Raw genomic sequence first — 21,813 nt, forward strand, 5'->3', positions numbered from 1 at the left:
AAGTTCTCACTTTCAAAACTGGAATCTCTTATAATGGTTAATATAATTAAAGTTGAGTTTGTCTTAAAATTTCCCTGAAAATTCGCTATTTTTCATCGAATTTCCCTTTTCCCTTAAAATTAGCTCCAAATTTCCCTTCAAAAAGGGAAATTTCCCTTCATGTGGTAACACTGTAGCGAAGCTGTCACGCGTTGCAGTTTACGAACAGCGTGGATTTATGGCGTGGTGGATCGTCTGCTTGACTCTTGACCATGTTTAAAAGCAGTTGACTTTCTTTGGAAATAGTATTAGGTGAAAATGACAGTAAATATCAACTCTATATAAAGCTCGGCTACATTAATATAAATTAATAGAATATTTTGAAAAGTTTTACAAATTACACAAAAAATAACCGAAAGAAACGAATCAACTGTATGTCTACACATCAAAAATAATTATTTTTTTAGTATTTTATTGGTTTGTGAATTTAGTTTAGTGTACCGTGTATTACTGCCAACTAATAACCTTGAATTATGGTTAATGAAATGGCTTTTAAAATATTTATTTCATTACAGTTCAAATCAAAATCTTCTTTTTTCATTGTTTTATACTTTTTATCTCTTGGGATACCAGTTTTTGCATATTTTTCCATATATACATCTACGGAAAGAATTATAAGATAACATTAACTACACCTTTTCCATCTTTCTGACTTACGAAGGCATCAAGTAAATGATTGAAACCGCCTGCGTCGTGCTTTCTGCTAGTTTTCGTCTGCAGTCAGCCAACTCAGCTTACGAATCTTACGAGCTAAGTCCGTGACGTCACGGAGCCGGAAGTGGGCGGAGCTAGCCGTACTTGGATTGAGTTTACGTACAGATGTAGCCGGCTTCGTCTGACTTGGCTGGAGTTTACGAACAGCCGTTAATCTACTCAAAGTAGAGCTAGCTCCGCGCACTTCCGATTCCGGGACGTCACTGTAGCCCCGTCCAGTTCGCTGCACTTTTTGACACTCGGTGCAGTGCAGGTGTATCCAGTGTCAGGGTGGTGTACCATAATTTCTATTAACAGCAGCAGAAGTAGAAGTGGTGGTGGCGGCGGCAGTAACAGCAGTACCCAGTAGATAAAGGCCGTGTCCTAAAGACTGCCAAAGGCGGCCAGTTGGCAATGATTTGTTTTGGCAACACTGAGTTGATGTGTGAGTAATCTGTTATTTTCCTCGATTTGACAACAACAACAAACTTTTATTTTGCAAATTTTTCAAAAAGCGAAATGATTGCGAAATGCTGTCCCAAGTGCAAGCAGCAAGTAAGTTTATATCGTGGTAAATGTTGCAATTGCATTTATAATAATAACATTATATTTTTTTATTCATTATCTAGAAAATTTGTGCAAGAGAAAATGGCTTAAGTGCAGTTTGTTTTATGATTTTCACAAATTATGCAGGAGGATAGAAAATGTTTATAATACTGGAAATGAATGTAAAAATAATTTTGAAGTTTGAGGAAAGCGATTTACACCTTTGATATCGCGGGCACTATCCTTCAACTTAAACTTGCCCTTTCGTTCCACTTATTGCTTTTCAATGCAAAGTATTCCTTCTTTGTACAAATATGAATTCGATGTATATCTAATTTCGCATACAGACATATACATGTACCCACAAAGCCGCAATTTGTTGACTGTTGTGTTGCAGAATTAAATTATCTTTTTTTTACATACCTATTGTGTTGAATTATTCAAAAATGTTGGGTACCAGTTTCATAAATCGCATATTTTGTGTTTCGCATGGTTCGTACTTACCAATTGTGTATTGCGGAACACAGTTCAAGGTGCCATTATGCTTTTTATACGAAAACAAACTCAATTTTTCATATTCTGAGTGCCTTTTTTTTTATTCCTTCGCTTCCGGAACACACAATATGGCAGGCACATCTTGACTCAAGTTGTGTGTATGCAGTGTTTCAAACTTCTTCACCGAAAAATACCTACTATCGTGTTAGTCACCGGTGGAAATTATACATTATGCACGGGTAGCTGACGGATAGCCCCACGAATCATTCCCGATAAGGGTAGGTTTATTTTTGGTTACGTTAGGCAAGCATAGTAAAAAAAATGGGGGGGGGGGGGAGTTGAAACACAGACAGGGGCTTACGCCATCAATCGTTCGGAGCATCGGGTTGTCGTAGGGCAAGCAAATGAAAGCAATGGCAATTGTGCATCGGTGAGATATTTCTCTTGAATAATACATGATTTCCCAGTCATATATATTCCACAATGAAAGAAAATACCTCGACGAACGTTCTAAACCTTGGAGAAACTCATTTCCGTAAGTAGTTTCTTGTATAATATTGAAGAAATGTGTCTCCAATGTATGAAACTGTTACCAAATGTTGTTCTTAACAGGGGTGTACCCCCAATTGTCAATCATTTTGCAGACTATAGAGGCTCTGGCATCTGGACCTATAGCCAGTGTAATCTTTGTAGGACTGTGTGTGTGTGTGTTGTCCTTGATTGTGCTGAGTGCCTCTTTCCAGGCTCAGCTTTTAAGGGAAGTCAGAATATTTTAACCTTTTGTTTACCACCTATCTTTTAAAAGATAGGTTCATGTAACCCCTGGGGTCCCACCTATCTTTTCAAAGATATCTTGTCATGTTCGTAGTTTTTACGTCATAATGTTGCTATTTTCTTCTTTTATATTATTGTTAACACATATACTGCATTGTAAAGACTCTTGCACCTCTTCTTCTTCCATAAAAAGGGGGTGGGGAAATGACGGCTTCCTTTGAAACTGAGTCAGTGGCGCATAGACATGTCATTTGGGGGTACAAATTGTGTTCTATTGCTCATATGATAATAGTGCAATTTTTTTCTTGTTCCAAACATACATGCGATCATTTCAATGTGTATTTTGACAATGTCCTATACCAGGGGTTTCCAACTGGCAGCCCGCGATGCCTTCTTTTGCGGCCCGCGAAGCCAGTTTGCAAATTACATTAATTTTATTAAAATACGTTCTATATTTACTGAAGGAACAGAAGCTCTGTGAAGAAAGACCATATCACAGGTAGAATTTATTTTGGAGTCAATAGTGATCATCATCAGAATCTAAAAGTGACGTAACTTTCTCTTCACACCATGCATTTCAACCCCTTCGCTATGCGGAATGAACGTTTGAAAGTGTTTTTTCTTCAGTGAAGTTCATCAAGAACCGCTACAGAAGCCGACTGGCAGATTCTTCACTGCTTCACCTTCTGAGACTTTCAAATACAGAAATTGAAGTGGACATTCCAACTTTATTGAAAGAAGTAGATCGGCCTCAATTTTCACATTGAACACTTACTATGAAGGATTCTTATTTGTATGGTGTGTTTTTCATTTCTTTCAGTTCATCCATAAGTATTGGTTTTTTTGTGAAATAAATTGTAATTATACAATTTTTATTTGTGATTCCATTGTTTCTATTGCCTCATTTTAGAAATTTAGGTCATGCGAAAGTACTACATATTTTCAGTTCAGTATTTACAATTTTTGTAATTTTTAATCCCCCCCCCCCCCAAAAAAAAATGCGGCCCGCCAATCAACTGCTAGATATAATTTTGGCCCTCAGACCTTCTGAAGTTGGAACCACTGTCCTATACTGTCCAGGGGGAAGGGGATCTTTTCCCCAGAAATTTTCCGGTTCCTCCTCTCCCCCTCCATCCATATATACACTTAATGTGCATAAATTGTATGTAGTATGAATCTATGGTTCATTCTGCATATAACGGTACTTGATTCATCCTTCTAGGGCAATTAGCCTCCAATATACAGGCGCTTCAAGGTAACTGCATCCCAGGCTTGAGTCAGTGGCACACAGACATGTCGTGGAGTGGGTTACAAGTCGTGTTCTGTTGCTCATATGATAATAGTGCAATTTTTTTCTTGTTCCAAACATGCCTGCGATCATTTCCGTGTGTATTTTTACAATGTCCTGTACTTTGTTGTCCAGGGGTGGAGGGGGATTTTTTTTAAAGAAAATTTGGAATTTTCTGGTTCCTCCCCTCCCCCACATCCATATACTCGTATACACTCAATGTGCATAAATTGTATGTAGTCTGAATCTATGATTCATTCTGCTTATAATGGTACTTCATTCATCTGTCTAGGGCAATTAGCCTCCAATCTACAGTCATCTAAATGAAACTCTGCATTTTGCTAAAAAATGGCCCGGGAAATGGGGGGTTACATGGCAAAATGGGCTCGGTAATCAAAAGGTTAATCTCGAACAATATAGTTGTGTTATTAGTTATATTTTATTTATTTATTTATTTATTTATTTACTCAGAGTTTCAGATACAGTCTTATTTGGCCATTTTACACTGAAACATCATAAAGTAGAAACAAAAAATAACAAAAGATAAAAACAATAACAAGATGGGATAGATTTACATGTTCTTCGTCAGTAATATACAAAAATTTCGTTCTGGAAGGAAAATATCTACATTCAGGGGAAGTTTGTTGTAGATTTCTGGGAGCCTGTAAAACAAGGAGCGTTGTAGAAGGGATAGCCTAGTGGTTGGGTTGTGGAAGAGTTGCAGGTTGCGCGTTAGCTTTTGGGGTACCCTAAGTGTGAATTCACTGATTAGGAGATCTGTTCTGAGTTTGCCATTTATTATCTTGTATAAAAATTTCATGTCAGCTAGATCCCGACGAAAGGATGGATTGTGAATATTCAGAGCAGCCATGGTGTCTGATTTGGATACATGTCGAAAGGAAGGTATTCTATGGCGAACAATTGCAAGAAAGAAACTGAGAACAGAATCTATTCTGGTGAGATTGGTTTTTGAGGCCATCGCCCAAATTGGGGAACAGTATTCGAGGATGGGCGAGATGAAAGATTTAAAGAATAAAGCAAGAGATGATGGGTTTTGAATTTCGCTAAATCTGTATAGAAGACCGAGAAGGCGCATGGCTTTTTTAGTGGTAGCAATAATATGATAATTAAAGGTGAGTTTTTCATCCATGACAATACCTAGGTCCTTTTGGGTGGAAACGTTTTGGATTGGATTGTTTTCAATAGTATAAGTAGACACCACTTTGTTCTTTTTTAGGGAATAAGTAAGGAAAGAGCATTTCTGAGGGTTTAGTTTTAAATTCCACTGACGACACCACTTAACAAGTTCTGTGAGAGCATTTTGAAGAATCATCATGTCATGATGCGATGAGATCTCCTTAAAGAGTTTACAATCATCCGCAAACAAAAGTATATTGATAGGGAGGGAGGACAGTTTTTCAGGGAGGTCATCCATGTACAGAAGGAATAGGAGCGGTCCTAAGACACTCCCCTGGGGAACTCCAGACAAAACGGGAAGAAAGTTAGAAGAGGTACCTGAAAGAACAACACGTTGTTCACGCTCATGGAGATAGTCCTGGAGTAAAGAGAGAAATTTGCCATGGATGTTAAATCTGGATGATAATTTATGAAGAAGAAATTTATGATTAATTTTGTCAAAGGCTTTCGAAATGTCCAAATATATGGTGTCAAGTTGGGAGTTATTATCAATAGCTCTGGCAGCATGCGAAAGTAAGACGGAAAGATTTGTTAGGCAAGAGCTGCCTGGAAGAAAACCATGTTGTGCTGTGTTGATATATGGTGACGTAAACTGAAGTAACCTGTTTTTGATGATTTTTTCACAAATAATTGATAGTGGCGATAGAAGTGAGATTGGTCTATAGGATTTTACACATTTTTTATCTCCAGTTTTGTGAATGGGCACAATGTTGGCCCGTTTGAAGTTTTTCGGAAACACACCCTTAGAGAAACATTTGTTGAGTAAGGCAGACAGAGGAAGAGCCAAGGGGTCAGCAGTTTTACGAAGGAATATTGTGGGGATTTCATCTGGACCTAGGGACCGGTGGAGGGGCAATGAAGCGAGAAGGTATTTTACTTCCTCGGGGGATGTTTTGATTGAAGATAGTGTGTGAGGACAGACAGCATTTAAGTGGGGGAGAGGGTCGGAAACTGAGGGAGGTGAGAAGTTCTGATGAAAAAAAACATTGAAAAGTTCGGCTCTTTCTTCTCCACTAGCAATATCAGTATTGTGAACAATTTCTTTAGGTATACGTGGGCTTTGTTTTCTTGAATTTAGTAAAGTGAAGAATCTCTTCGGGTTTGTATTACATTCGGTTGTTATGTTATTTATATGTTCACTATATTTTTTCCTGAGTAGGTATTTTGAATGACGTCTGATGTCACAATAGGTACCGTGAGTGTGAACATTAGGGTGCTGCTTCCATAGGTACCAAGCCTGTTTTTTATTTTTTAACACAAAGAGAACTTCTCTGTCGAACCAGACGGGGTATTTGGTAGATCTCGGTCTCGCAGTGGGCACGAAGTCCTTTATCGTGGCATGCAGAATTTCGACAAAGTTCTCAACGGCTTCGTTCACTTCTTCTTCCATCAACAAAAACCAAGGGTAGACATTGAGCGCCCGCTGGATGGCATTCCATGGAGCTTTTCGCCATAGGTGGTGGGGGGGTTGGTTCTGCTTGACGGATTCCTTGTCTTTCTTCGTGGTAGGCAGGTGCATCGTGACGTCGAGTGAGTCATGGTCGGAGGTTAGAAGATTTTTTCCTGTCGTTACCTGCATATTAGGCAGGGTTGCCAGTACATAGTCAAGGTTGCTGTCACCACGTGTTTTACGCATGTTGAACTGGTTTAACCCAATTCCGTGAATGAACGTATCAATAAACCACTGATCATTTTGGCAGTTTATAGTTCCCGTATTTGGGCTTTCCCAATTGATGGACAGGTTGAAATCACCAAATAACATAATATCACCACTTGTCATTGCTGCTAATACCGAATCCCTGCAGGCTTCGAGGATGGAAATAGGAGAGTTCTTATGTGGGCGGTAATACGATCCAATAAGAAGTTTTTTGTTTTTTTGAAAATTGAGTTCTATCCAAATAATTTCACAGTCCTTGATTAGGTCTCTTCGTAATTTAAAGGGCTAGACCCCGTATCATGTGATGGTGCAAAGTAGCCTAAGTGCTGATGCACCCAAAATGTTGAATTCAATCAATCAATGTTGTTCTTAACACATGCAACATTTTACAAAAAACACAGTTCCCTTCAAAGTGTGTGTGTGAGTAGGTTAGTTTGCTTTCGTATTTCCAAAGTTCATTCGTGTTCTATTTATCTAACCTTTTAAAGCCAGAAATAGATATCTACCATCTGATACTTATGGCATGACTACAACTGTAACCTACTTTTGTGTACAAAAGTTATACGTAATCACTGCATCACACACACAACAGATTCACACAAATCTATTAAGTTGAAGCTTGCTCGGTAACCAAGTGCATTAGTTGATTTACTAATTTTATCTTGTCACAGAAGTTCATGGGTTTGAGTCCTAGATTGGGCATGGGTGTTCTCTGCAAGAGTACCTTCATTTATCTCATGTAATCCTCACTGATCCTCATCATCACAATTAGCCAAACGTGACAGAAATGTGATGTAAAATAACAAAAATACAAATACATCTACAAAATTGAAGCATTATTTCACATTCATTTCCAAACTCTTCCATGTTTTCTTGATTTGAGTATGGAGAATTTAATTTGTGTGTTTTACACATGTATAAAGTATTAATTTGTGAGCTATTATGTGATGGAAAGTAGTTTGTTCAAGTGACCATTCACTGTCTGAAAATGTTGCATACATGTACAGGAGAAGATGGAAACAGTAGAAATACTAAGGCAGTCAAGCCCAAGGATCATAACCTACTTAGAGTAAAGTTTCCCATACATATAGCACCATGCCATTTAGGGGATGTAGGGGTAGGATTCCACACATTCTCGATCTCGGACATTTTGGAGGTGATGTGGCTGTCTTTACACTGTATTGTGCAATGTTACATTGCTAATTAGTTGGGTAAACTCAAGTAGAAGCCTTTTTTGCCAAACAAAAGCAAGCCATTAGGTCTTTAGAAGGCATAAAAAGTAGAGCATCATGCAAAATTTTGTTTAGAGAATACAAAATAGCAACTCTTGTCTTCCTTTTACATTTATGAAACAGCATTATATGAAACAAAATATATTATCACATGTAGCTCAATAGAACACACTCAAAATCCATACTCCACCAGAATAGATGATAATCTAATACAGTAAAACCTCGTTAATCCAAACCCCGATAAGCCGGACTTCACTTAATCCGGAAAGAAAAAGAAAGCAGAATGCAAGGTTTTAAATGTGGCTACAAGCACTGTATTGTCGTATTGCTTTACATTTTACTGTACTGTATAGTGTATTTAGGCCTATGCACTTTAAATACACCATAATAAACGTGTTTTGTTGCTATAAACGGAATTTTAAGCACTTTCTACTCTTCTTTTAGGTTATTTCAGTTAATCCGGACTTTCGTTAAACTGGTCAACTTATCCGCCCCATTAGTCCAGATTAATGAGGTTTTACTGTATTCAACAATCTACCAAATTATGTAGTTATAAAAAAAGTGCATGGCAAAGTTCAAAAAGAAATTAAAATAAACTATTAATAAATCAGAAATTTTATAGCTTAAGGCCATGAGGGACAGTTTCTACATCCAGCCAGTTGTGAAACTGCTCCTCCCCCACTGACTTTTCCCCGCAGCATGCTGCGGAAAGAGGGGTCTGTCACTGGATGGTTGCAGGAGGGGGATAAACCTTAACATTACACGTATGGGAGTATTGTTTTTCTTGTCTCTTAGGAATGTCAAACTTCCGATGGTGTAGAAAAACACATCAGTGGGAACAGGACAGGTTGAATATTTTGCTTGTGTTAGGAAAAGTCGGAATTTCCATTTGATTAACTAACTTGAAGTTGAAGTTTTTTGTCCATAAGGAATACATGGGAGACTATAAATAATTATCTATTGCATATATTGATAAAAATTTTCCGGATATACGTTTCTTATGTTGTTTCGAATGTTTTGGAAGCCTTTTCATTTTGCCTATTTGGGACCCCACTGCCTATTTTTAATTATAATGCCTTTTTCAATGAAATTTGACATTTTTTTAAAGAAAAATGTGTATATAAATTATTTTTCTCCCAAAAAACGTTGTTGGCATTTATTTTTCTTCCGTTTATTCTGTGAATAATTTTTGCCTTATTTAAGTAATATTGAACTCACGCATGTTTCAACATTGCTGAAGGAAAAAAGTGTGAGAAAAAGTATTTCATGCTGAGTCAGGATATTGCCTTTCGGTTAACATTTCTTGTGCATGATTGACTGCTGAAGTGGACAGGTTGATTTCGAACACAAAGAAAATATTTCTGAAATCTCCCTCTCGAACCCGAAAATTTCAGGAAGTTGCGATTGAGCTTAGTTTACCTCAACAACCAGTCTTGACGAGATAGGGAACCTGGATATCAGCAGCTATATGTTATGCTAACAACCTTCCAAAAATCAGTGAGGTGATAGATGCTCTTCCAGAAAATGAAGCGGCTTCAATTTGTGAAGTGAAAAAACTCCTGTGCTATTCAAGTTTACTTTTGCACATTATGGTGCATTGCCAGAGACAATTACAATTATAGCATCCATGAAAATCTTCGAGGAATCTATGCACCAGATGATGGAAGTGCCAGGAGAAAAGGGGTGAGCTGTTGTGGAAAAGTGCTAACGGGTAGTGAGTGCAAATGAGGACTTGAAACAATTGAAAACAATTTGTGATATTCTAAAAGGTGAAAATGCTGTTACCAAAATGAGTCCAGCTACATTAGCTTGTTATATGTATGCTCCAATAACTTCTGTTGAAGTAGAAAGATCATTTTCTATTATGAAAAACATTCTCTCTGACAGACGACTATCAATGAATGTTGAGAACTTAAAAAGCACCTTGTAGTTATGTGCAATCAAGACGGAGAAAATTGAAATGCTCTTCCCAATGTAGATTTTAACATGTTGCCAGAAATTATAGATAAAAGTAAGCGACTTCCAAATGTGCCTTTTTTCAGTTTATTTTGCCTTTTTTTCATTTTTAGTGCCTATTTACCACATTATAAATGCCTTTTTGCCTGCCTATTTTAAGGAAAATAAATGCCTGAACTTCCGGGCTCTAGTAATAATCAACTTCAATTTGGAGAGAAATTCATACTCTCTTGTCCTATGTTTTGCTTTATTCAGTAGCAGTGCCCATTCTGTCAATATTAAAGCTGGTGCAAAACTTTGCCTTAAGTGAATATTTACACTGTAAATTTGAGAATATAGTCCGGTATGCCAAAATGGTAGTACAGGAATGACAGACGAAGAGGCAGATGGAAAGCACAACTTTTACTGATCCTTGAGTAGTAAAGTTGTATGACTCATTCCCTTGTTTCATGTTCTTCTTCTGTATACACCAATGTCACAGTTTGAATATTGGGCAATTATTATGAGACAACAACCAAAGGTGTACAGGACAATAATTATGGGACAGAGGGAGTATATTGTTTGTCTTGGAATATAAAAAAAGTGAAATTACTAAACTCTTCAAATACCAATGTATTGACTAATAATATTTTCTGATAGGTTCCAGTTGCTTGCAAGGCATGTCCGTGTGGTCACATGTTTTTCCTGGCTCGCCGTGCTGTAAGTATTCATAAATCTGGAGGTCAAGATGATGGGGAAGTGAAAAGACGTAGGACGGAGCGAGTGAAACGAGAAAAGCCACACTATTATGATGCTTTGGAGTATGACACTCAACTGAAGAAGGTATTTTTCACTATTTTATTACATATTTTTGTGTTCATGAATAGAAGAACAGATAGGTGCATTACCAGATTTGGTTCTCTTAGCATTAAATTAATGTCTGTAAATGCATTCTGCTAAGGTTCCGATTTACTTCTGCATTAATTCCCACTAATCTACGATACTTACAGTTGCTTGTCAACAGAAAATACATTGTCCATGGGAAGTGCGCATCCTTCGTAAGGTAATTTTTATGTTTTTTTTTTTTTCAATATAAATAACTTTTTCGAAATCCAAACAGTGCTCATTACTTTAAGGAAGGTTCAAATTTCGTTTGACAATCATTGCCAAAATTCTATGATAATTAGTCTTCCTGCTAGGAGAATTTGAAAAAAATCATAAAACAATCGGAACCATTACCATAGAATGTTTTTATATAATTATTATGTTACCCCTATTTATAATTTTATGTCAGATTTCTTGTATTGAATGGTTAAAATAGATTTTGATTAGGCCTTGAAAATGTGTTTAAAGCACATCAGAACAAAATTAATGCAAGGGTTACTGGAAAAGTATCTGCAAACTACCACCAACAGTGGTGCTAGTGTTCCGCTATTATAAAAATCGGAAGAATAGACCTTTTATATGTTTAAATTATCTTTGATTGTTTGTTTAAGCCTATTCGTTAATTTTTCACAGCAATTTTTAGAAGTAGTTTCATGTGATAAATGGAAATTTCTCGTGAACACTTTCGGGCAATGATTTTTTATGATTTCAAATGTAGTTTAACACTGAAACAATGCATCGAGCGACTTCATTTGGCTTTTGGGGATGAAGCACCATTCAATAGGACTGTGTACAATTGGTTTTCCGAATTCCTGCATGGTCACACATTTCTCAGTGATGAATTTTGTGAAGGTCGTCCATCCACGTCTGTTGTTGCCAGTAATGTTGATGCTGTGCGTGAAATGATTGAGAGAGATCAGCATGTGACATACCGTGAGATTCAGGCATCCTTGAACATTGACATGAAAACAATACTTACGATTTTGCACGGTCATCTGAACGTACGGAAACTTTCAAGCCGTTGGATCCCACACAACTTGACCGAAGCTCAAAAACAGGCTCCTGTAAATTAGTATAAAGAAATGCTCAAAAAATTCAACTGAGGCAAGTCAAATTTGGTGTACTATATCGTTACAGGGGACGAAACTTGGATCTATTCATACAAACCCAAAACTAAATAGCAATCCACTGTTTGGGTGTTTCAAAGTGAGCCAGAACCAACAAAAGTTGTTCGTTTGAGGAGTGCTGCCAAGCAAATGATTGCTTGTTTCTTCGGTTATACCAGACATGTGGCAACAATAGGTTTAGAAGATCGAAGGACTGTAAATGCTGAGTGGTATACAACAATTTGTTTGCCAGAGGTCATTAATGAACTGAGTAAAACAAACCCAAATCGTCACATTATTCTTGACCACGACAACGCCAGTGCCCACTCAGCATTCCAAACTGTTGATTTTTAGTCTAGTAAAAATGTCGTATTAATGAATCATTCTCCGTACTCACCTGATTTATCACCTAATAACTTATTTTTATTCCCACTCATGAAAAATAAGATGTGTGGTGAGCGATTTGTGTTGCCTGAAGCAGCAGTTGACGCATTCCGAACAGTGGTTTCTGATGTATCAGCTTCAGAGTGGAAAAAATTATTTCAAAATTGGTTTGAGCGTATGCAAAAGTGTATCGATCTTAAGTGTGAATACCTTGAAAAACAATAGAACCATTCCCAGAATTTCACGTCTTTTTTCATGTTGATTGCAGAAACTTTTCCAGCAGCCCTCGTAATCAATCATTCATACATACTTTGGTCACATTATGATTAGAACACCCCTTTAAGAAGGTATAAAAAATTCATAAAAATGATAAGTATAAAAGTTTTTCAGAGGTCTCCATCATATAAGAATATTGAAATTACCTTCATAAGTGAATAAATAACATGGATATATCTTACATCTACATTCATAGCAAACTTCGATTTTAAGACATATCTGCACTTTGAATTACCGTATTTACTCATGTATAATGTGCACTTTTTTTCAAAATTTTTGCCTCCAAAAACTGTGGTGCGTACTATGCACGGAATAATTGAGACAGCCAACATGAAACTGTACAGGGTCATTCCATGATTTTGGGACACTTGCATTGATTTTTCATGTTTACGGAACCCTATCATGATATATATCGTTGTAAAGCTTGAATCCTGCAGTTTCTGAATATGGAAACAGTATTCCATACAAGATAACGACACTAATGTAAAATGCGATTGAAATAAGTTCATCAAAAAATGAAGAAACGTTCTGATTTTTATGGTACTTTGGATGAAAGAAAACATAAGGAAGATAATAGAAATTAAAATGTATTACTGCCAAAATAATATGACATACATGGAGTATGTAAATTCCTTAATGAAAGAAATCTTGTGCTGCTAATTGCTATTTGGAAGGTCCTGAATGTGCCTCGTATAAATGTTACATTAGTCACGGAAAGAGAAAGTATATATTTTGAAAAAGAAGGAATGAGCAATTGAATAGGTATGATGTCATTCACTCTTGATCAGCATAGCAAGAGATTTACAACCTACAACTAAGAAAGCTGCGCATTATATACAAGATATATTTTTTTTTGTCACTTTTACCCATCCAAAACCAGAGTGCGCATTATACACACACGCACACTATACATGCGTAAATACGGTATATATTGTTTTAAAATGACATATTTTTACATTTGTAAATCAAAAATGTAAATTTGGTGAATAAAATTAAAACAAAATGTTGGTAAAGAAGAAAGTGCCAACAATTTGCATTATATAGATGTTGATAGGATTAAGTTAAAAAATTGTTAAACCTAGTATGTAATAAATTATCAGCAATATATATGGATTGATATTACATGTTTTGGTACTTTTTTTTTTTTTTTTTCAAATTGAAGACCAAATTTAGCCATTGGTAATTAATTCATTATCCTCATGATTTGATAATTAGGTTCTGGAATATTTTGAAAGTGAAATTGAAAATGTAGATGACACATATTTTAGAGTCATATGAAAAGGTAGAAGTCTACCTTGAAGTCTACGTTTATTACAAGCATATAAAACATTTATGATTAAAGAAATAAATTTCTGATGAAGGGAGCATGTATTCTCCTGAAATGTCACAACAAAAAAACTGTTTTTATGCTTGTAACAACTGTAGACTACAAGGGAACTACTTCCATTTGTATGTAGAGAAATGGAATAAGACACCTTCGTTTAAAGTGACACCTGAAAAGAAAAAAAAGGATGACAAAAACACATTTCTGGATTTGTAAACATATGGAAGTTCACTGAGATTGTCTTTTGTATAGTGAAACACAAGATTAGGCTGGAATTTATGAAAATTAGCAAATAAAGTAGTTATATTTTTACCATTCTTCTAACAATCCTCCACAGCCAAAATATAATATATTTGTCAAAATTTCACACTAACAGCAATACAGAAAGAAAATCCTCGGGACTTGAACGTAATCTTCTAAAAGAAAAAGAAAAATGTATGGATACTCATTTATAATACTAGATTAGGTATTAAAAAAGTTTAGCGGGATGGAATATGAAAGAATCAAACACAAATACAAAATTGGGTAGGAATAGTGTATGGCTTTCAGAATTAAATCTAGGCTAATAGATAAATAGGAGATGGAAAATAACATAAACCTGGAAGGAAAATAAAAAATGTTAGCTCTCAATGTATAGTTATATGTATTTTCCATATTTTATGTTGGTCAACTTCTCTGGATTAGATTTGTAAGAATGAGGATGAATGACATGATAACATTGAGGATGGAACAAAAACAACAACAAAAAACATGTCTTCTGCAGCATTTTATGCCTCTTTTCTTTCTGTTTCTGTGGGAAACACTACTTCTGAGGGGATAATGATGCATGAGTAGTGTATCTGAGTGTGCCATTTCGATTTGAATCAGTGATACTATTCGATTATTTTTCCTCTGAGTCCAGTATTTTGCAGTCTCCACAAAATGCAAAATTTCCATTCGTTTTATGCCAACATTGTTTGGCCAAAGTGGATCTCATGATTAAATTACATCCATTTTACTATTCTGATCATCTCATATGTGATCCTAGTACCTAAAAGTAGTAGAGTTATATGATATAGTTTCAACTGAGTACTTAGTATACGTAGGGATGTTAATTTTTTGTGTTACTTTTCCAAAAACTAAAATTTAAAAAAAAAATCATAAACGTTTATTAATGTTTTTTTATGTTCATTTTGTGCATAGCTTCAAAGATCAAGACTACATAGGACTAGTGTTACAAGTGCAGATGATGAAGCTAAAAGAGAATATGATGACGATGACAACAAGATTAGGAAGAAACGAAAGAGAAAAATGAAACGTGAGAAAAAGGAGGAGCTAGTAGAAGAGGAAGAAGATGTGATGGCAAATATTACTCCTGAGAAAGAAAAACAGTATGGTCTTGTACTGTCTGAAATCAATAGAAAGATATTTGTGACAAGCTGGAAGGCATAATTAAGGAGAAAGTGATTTTGTTTTGTGAATGAATTTACCAATTATGTGATTTTTATTTAATATCTGTACTGTATGACTGTTTGAAATATATATTATTGTTATATATATTAATATTTTTAATGTTCATACATGCATTTATACCTACATTTCTAATGGTTTGCTAGGGTGTAACTTTAATCACTAAATCTATTTGTACTCATTTATTTCAAAATGTCACAACCAATTGCATTTAGAAGTTGAAGGGACAATACTTTTTTCAACCTGATTTTCTTGTCCATTACTACCAGGTTGTATTTTAAAATATTTTGTAGAGTACAAAATATATTTAGATTAGGAACTCCTGTGAAGTTTCGTTAATATATTTACTTGGTCTAATATTATTTAATAGATGCTCATGAATACAGAGAACATGAATGTAGTACCTGTCAGCCATATTTATTTCATGTAGCTAAGAGATACTTTTAAGATATGTATTTTGGTAGAGGTTATCTTGTAGCGAACATGACTTTTTTTTTACATACCTACTCTATTGTAGTAAATTAAAAGATGCAATTAAAATACATATAGTATGCAATAAAAAATCATTGGGTGCATTTATTTGAATACATGTATTATTTTTTTTTTAAAGAAAAATCTTGTTAACACATTGGATCCCATGCTCGTGGTATGCACGAGCATCCTGGATATGGTGAGTGTCCAATGCACGTGCATAGTACGGCAATATTACTTGAATGTTTGGAGTTACAAAGAGCCCCCTCCCTTAGAACCTTTAAGAGCCCCCTTCCCTGAGAAAACTCTATGGGTGCCCATGCACTTGACCAATGTGTTTACTTGAAATATCGAAAAAAATGGAACACTTATTTATTTACTTGTAATGAGTTATTTACTTGCACACAGCCTGTGTTTCATACTAAGGGTTAGTGGCAGTGATTAGGTGGAGTGACAGGGGGGGGGCAGTTGCCCCCCACTTTTTGCCACTTTGTCCCCATTCTATGCTATACCTTATGTACCAAAGAAAAGTAAATTGCTCTTGCTCACCATAGTTTTTGCACCATGGCCCCCTAGTTTTGGAACCCAATCGCCACCACTGTTTATTATTAGAAGTATGGACTATTTCAGTATATGAAAAACATGGACTATGTTGAACATCTATCTCACATGCAAGAATACACAGATTCTAATTGTTTCTTTTTTATCGTGTATGCAAAGAAAATGCCTTTATTTTTATGTATAACACATGTATAGTAAGATCAAAAAATAAATTGTTTCACATTGTTGAAAATATTCTGGGATTCAATGTGTTAAAATTCCCAATAATATGGAAGGTCATAGAACATGGAAATCCAGAATGTGTGGAAAATAGTTGCTAGGTTGCTAAACTAGAAATAAAGAACATTTTGACTTTGTCCAAACAATTGGGGCTCTTGTGTAGCTGAATGGAAAAGTATATTAAAGGAGGGAAGGTGGTGCCAACCACTGGTGAAGCGTGATGTCACTGGAAATGTAGGCCCAGGCATGTGAATAGGTGTGATTGTGGTTGTGATACTTCTTAGAAACAGCAATGCTTCATATTTTAAAATGTGAAAAATATACCCTCTACAAACTAAAAGATAACATATTGCCTCAATCTCATTATCAGGGAATGGATTTATATGTAAATACATATTTATGTATGAACCTGAAACCAGTTATATTTTGTATTATCTTTGAACATGGCGTGAAAACTTGAAAAATTAAGTTTTTATTTTCCATATTTGTACATATATTAATTTGACTCATATTTTATATTTCAATTTTAAGTCTATATGTAACTCCATATTTTGGTGAAAATAACTAAATATGTATTTACTACATATAAATCCATTCCCTGCTCATTATAAAAAAAATGTTAGGCACGTGAGTGGAATCTCCAGTCTTCCTCTCTTCCTGGTTATGGGAAAGAAAGGTTACAAATATGTCATACAGAAGTAACAAGAGCCGGCCTCCATGGCAGGTTGGTTTGCACATCGTGCTATGATGCCAGGGGTCCCAGATTCGAATCCCAGCATCGGCATGGATGTTTATGAGTGTCCATTCATCAATTTCATTACAATCACTCATCCCCATCTTCGCAAATTAGCCAAAAGTGGCACAAAAAGCGTAGTAAAATAAAGCAAATCAATCAATCAAGAAGTAACAAGAATATGCAATAATGCCGTAATATATTTTTGAGACATACAACGTTATTATATTAAAGTGAAATCTATGACTAACACCAACTCAACAGCCGGCCCCCATGGCAGAGTTGTTAGCATGTTAGCACATCATGCTACGATGTCAGGGGTTCCGGGTTCGAATCTCGGCCTGGGCATGGGTGTTTGTGAGTGTCCATTCATCGTATCATCACTCATTCCCATCTTCGCAATTAGCCAAAAGTGGCAGAAATACGAAGTAAAATAAACCATCTCAACAGTGTTTCATGATATTTCACAACGAGTTTGTCATTACTGTCTGGAAATGAATAATGTAGGAAGTCTATTCAAACAAGAAATTTGAGGCTGGCCTTATCTTTGAGGCCGGCCTTATCTTGTATTGTATGTTGTAGGAATGTCTGTCCCTAAAATTAGAGTTTCCTACATGAGGTGCATAGGATCTTGTGGGAGCAGACAAGTCCCTCACGATGGTGCCTCACTGCATGCAAGGATAGAGTGTGGGGCAAGGATGGAAATTTGTGGTAATTATCGTAAAATTTCAGTTTTCTTCTATTAAACTTCGGTTAATGAAATTATAAGCAATGAAATCCATAGGAGACAAATATATTAGGGTAGGCCTAATAGGATACTTCTTCACCACCGGGCCAGCAGTTAACATCAGATTGTTGCACAAGCACTGACTTCATTGCAGAAGGAAAGATTGCCAAAGGAGATTCAGGTTTTTCTAGCAGAGATTCCACCCTGTGGACCCGAGTAATTCCTGGTAATTGAAGTAAATGTCCCCATAAATGATGTACACAATTATAACAAATATTTTATAAAAAGTTTCTTCGTGAGATGAGTAGAATGCTATGCTATGAAACGTCATTCGTGCGAATAGCCTACACAATTGATCATTACAAAACAATGTATTTACCCAGTATAATAGAGTAGCAATACATAAAATCTAAGTATGGTAAAGTTCTTTGTGCACATTGCACAGTACCATGGAGGCGCATACAGGTGAATGTGTAGGTAAGACTCCCACACATTCTCAATCTTTGTCATTTTTTAAGGTGATGTGATCAGTACCATGCTCAGACTTACTTTACTCTACAGGCACCATTTTTTTTTTTGGGCTGGGTGAACCACAGAGCTGTTTTTTGCAGGTCCAAGACTGAAGAAATTCCAACCTTAGATCAACCATCCTGGGAATTGAATCCAAGTCTTCTGCATAGCAGTCAGATGCCCTACCGATTAGACCACAACAGCCTCCTAGTAATAATACATGATGAACAAAAACAACAACAACAATAAACTGTGAATGGTCAGGACAGATATTTCTGAAGTTGGCTATTATTTTAATATTTTGGTATAATTATTGTTAGGAACAATAATAATGTTATTTTTTCTACCTTCAAAAACGATAGTGGAATTAGTTTAAACACACACCCACATTTGTTTACCAGAAATGCATTTCCTTCCACCAATGATTTCACCTTGTTCGGAATGCACGTTCAAATCCCGGCATGGATGTTCTTTGTGAATGTCCATTAATTTCATCCTATCATCACTCATTCCCATCTTCGCGATTGGCCAAAAATGGCAGAAAAGCAAAGTAAAATCAACCAATCAGTAAAAGCACATTCTACTTGTTATATAAATGCCTGTGGTTCACAATGCATATCTTGATGAGAGAAAGGATATGAATTGAAGAACAAGGCAGAAAGAGAGATAAACATATGTAGCGGCAGATAAATATAGAATCGAGAGAGAGAGGGGAGGGAAGAGGAAATGTGAGGAGGATAAAAGAAGTGAGTGAAATACAGAGAGGAAGCAAATAAGCAGAGAAGATGGAAGAGTAACAACGACGGAGTGACCGAGAAAGGGGTAGGAAAGCGAGAAGAGGAGAATGAAATAATTAAAGAAGCGAGAGAGAAGGAGAAAGAAAGAAATAGAGAAGCAAAGGGAGAGAGAGAGAATGATGATGAATAACAGAAGACCGATAGTAAGAAAAAATCTGGCAATGGGAGGGAAAGCAGAAAAAGGAATGATCGAGAAGAGACGAAGAAAAGCAAACACGAAAGAAAAGAAAGAGACAAAAGTGTTAAAAGGGAAGTGGGAAAGAGAAGAGTAAGCAATTTTTCCTTATTGCAAAGGGGGAGATTTTGTGGTAAGTCCACTTTGTGCACAGATAGGGGCTAATCGGGACCTACAACTTAAAGTAGGATCCAACCATAGTATTCCTCCACAGGGCCCTCCCATGAGTCGAGTCGACTTCCGTGGTGAAGTGGTTAGCATAACACGATTCGACACCAGAGGTTCCGGGTTCGAATCCCATCCTGGGCATGGGTGGTTCCTTTGTGAGTGTCCCTTCATCAGTTTCATCATATCTTCACTCATTCTCATCCTTGCGATTAGCGAAAAGTGGAAGTAAAATGAACCAATGAATCAAATCGTGACTAAAATAAATATTTGTGGCGCAAAATACAGATTTATGCGAGAGGCAAGAGCGGGCAATTGAGTTCCAAAACTGGGGGGAGGACAGTTTACTTTTTCTTGAAGACAATGCTTAGCATTAAAAGGACATAGTGCGGGGCCAAATGTTGCAAAAAGTAAGGGAGGGGTGTAACTGTTGCCAGGCACCTCACTAATCGCTGCCACTATTGTCACACAAAATAAGCACTAAGACAAATTTCCCCCGAACTTTGTCTTGAATGAGGTGTGTAAAAGTTAAAAACAAAACGAAATAACTATTTACCGTCGTTTCGTTATCACGAATAAAACATCCATGTTCTGTTGTATTGATGTTGAAGGCACTTCAATGTATGCTGCAGATTTTATATATCTGTGATATATTTTTTAAATTAGTCTAATATATTGGGTTGGTGCGAATGAAATGTCCGGCCCAGGTGCGTCATTGCCAAAGTTAAAAAAAATCAAAACTACAATACCTGGTTAATCAAAATAGTCGCCGTCTGCAGCCACATACTTTTGTCATCGCTCAGCCAACAATTGGATTCTATGGCGAAAGAAGTCTGGAGTCTGCGACGCAAAAAACTCCTGAACGGCATGTTGCACCGCCCGATCATCAGCGAAGGTCTTCCCTGTCAGGAAGTGATCAAGATGCCGGAAGTGATGGTAGTCAGTGCGAGAGAGGTCGGGAGAATATGCTGGATGAGGAAGGGTTTCATATTGCAACTCATGGAGAGCCTGCACCGTCTTTTGCGCGACATGTGGGCGAGCATTGTCGTGCAACATGAGGACACCATGTCTGTGGACCATTGCTGGATGCTTGCGGAGAAGTTTGCGGTGCATTTCATGGAGTTCAGCACTGTAGCGATCTGCATTGATGGTTTCACCGCGCCTGAGAAAGACATGATGGATCACACCGACCATAGACCACCATACCAGCAACAACACCTTCTGTGGGTGGAGAGGTGGTTTCGTAAACCGCCCTGGACGTTGATCACGATCCAACCATTCTCCTGATCGTTTACGATTGTCATAGCAGATCCATTTTTCATCTGAAATGACAATCCGATGCAGGAAACCATCCCGGTTATTCCTTACACTCAAAGAACTGCACACCTCCAGACGGCGAGTCTTGTTGACCGGTGTCAAATCATGTGGTGCCCATGAGTCCAACTTTTTCACTTTACCGATCACACGGAGCCGCCGAACGACAGTGGTATGGTGTATGCCTAACTCGTCTGCAATGGCACGAACACTTTTCCGAGGATCCGCTTCTACGGCGTTCCTGAGGAGCTCATCCGAACATGATGTTGGTCGATGGCCAAGGGGGTCATTTTGCAATGCTGTGTCACCGGAACGAAATTTGACAAACCAGCGGCGAATGGTGCGTTCATTTACCATTCCTGGCCCAAATGCACTGTTATAGTTTTTGGTGGCTTGCTGATCAGAATGTCCCAGTTTGAATTCGTAAAGACAAATCACTCGCAATTGTGTGTTCTCTATGGTGTACTTTCAGATGACCCTGTTCAGCAACACACTGCCTCCTGACTGTCTGGGTGCTCCAGCCTGTTTGCTGGACATATACAGAGTTTATGACGTTAGACCTGTGACCTCAGTCAATCCCTGTGTTGTGTTGTTGAGGTAAGTTTCCCACCAGACGCCAAAGCGGACATTTCATTCGCACCAACCCAATAGTTCAGTCCAATGAACAGAGAAAAACGCTGGAAAATTATGTAAGAACTTAACTGCTTAACTGCAGTTTCAAAGGTTTCTAAGGTAAAACAACCGTTTGTTGCCCCTTTCCCTTTTAATATTACTTTCAAATGTGGTGGGGAAAAACTTTTTTATCTTATTTAAGAACTTCGATACTACAGCATACAGCAGTATCCTAACTTTGATAATTTC

General features: G+C 36.9%; 1 protein-coding gene across 1 annotated transcript; it reads left to right on the forward strand.

The window, feature by feature from the left end:
- Positions 1-1,151: 1,151 nt before the first annotated feature.
- Positions 1,152-15,367, forward strand: LOC145985920 (uncharacterized). Its single transcript, XM_083120057.1, has 3 exons — positions 1,152-1,287; positions 10,517-10,699; positions 15,014-15,367. The coding sequence occupies exons 1-3, from the start codon at positions 1,252-1,254 to the stop codon at positions 15,260-15,262; spliced, it is 468 nt and encodes a 155-aa protein (XP_082976183.1). The 5' UTR covers positions 1,152-1,251; the 3' UTR covers positions 15,263-15,367.
- Positions 15,368-21,813: the final 6,446 nt, after the last annotated feature.

Source organism: Lepisma saccharinum, chromosome 3 (assembly GCF_977018435.1).
Source record: "Lepisma saccharinum chromosome 3, izLepSacc3.1, whole genome shotgun sequence".
Classification (NCBI taxonomy): Eukaryota; Metazoa; Arthropoda; class Insecta; order Zygentoma; family Lepismatidae; genus Lepisma; species Lepisma saccharinum.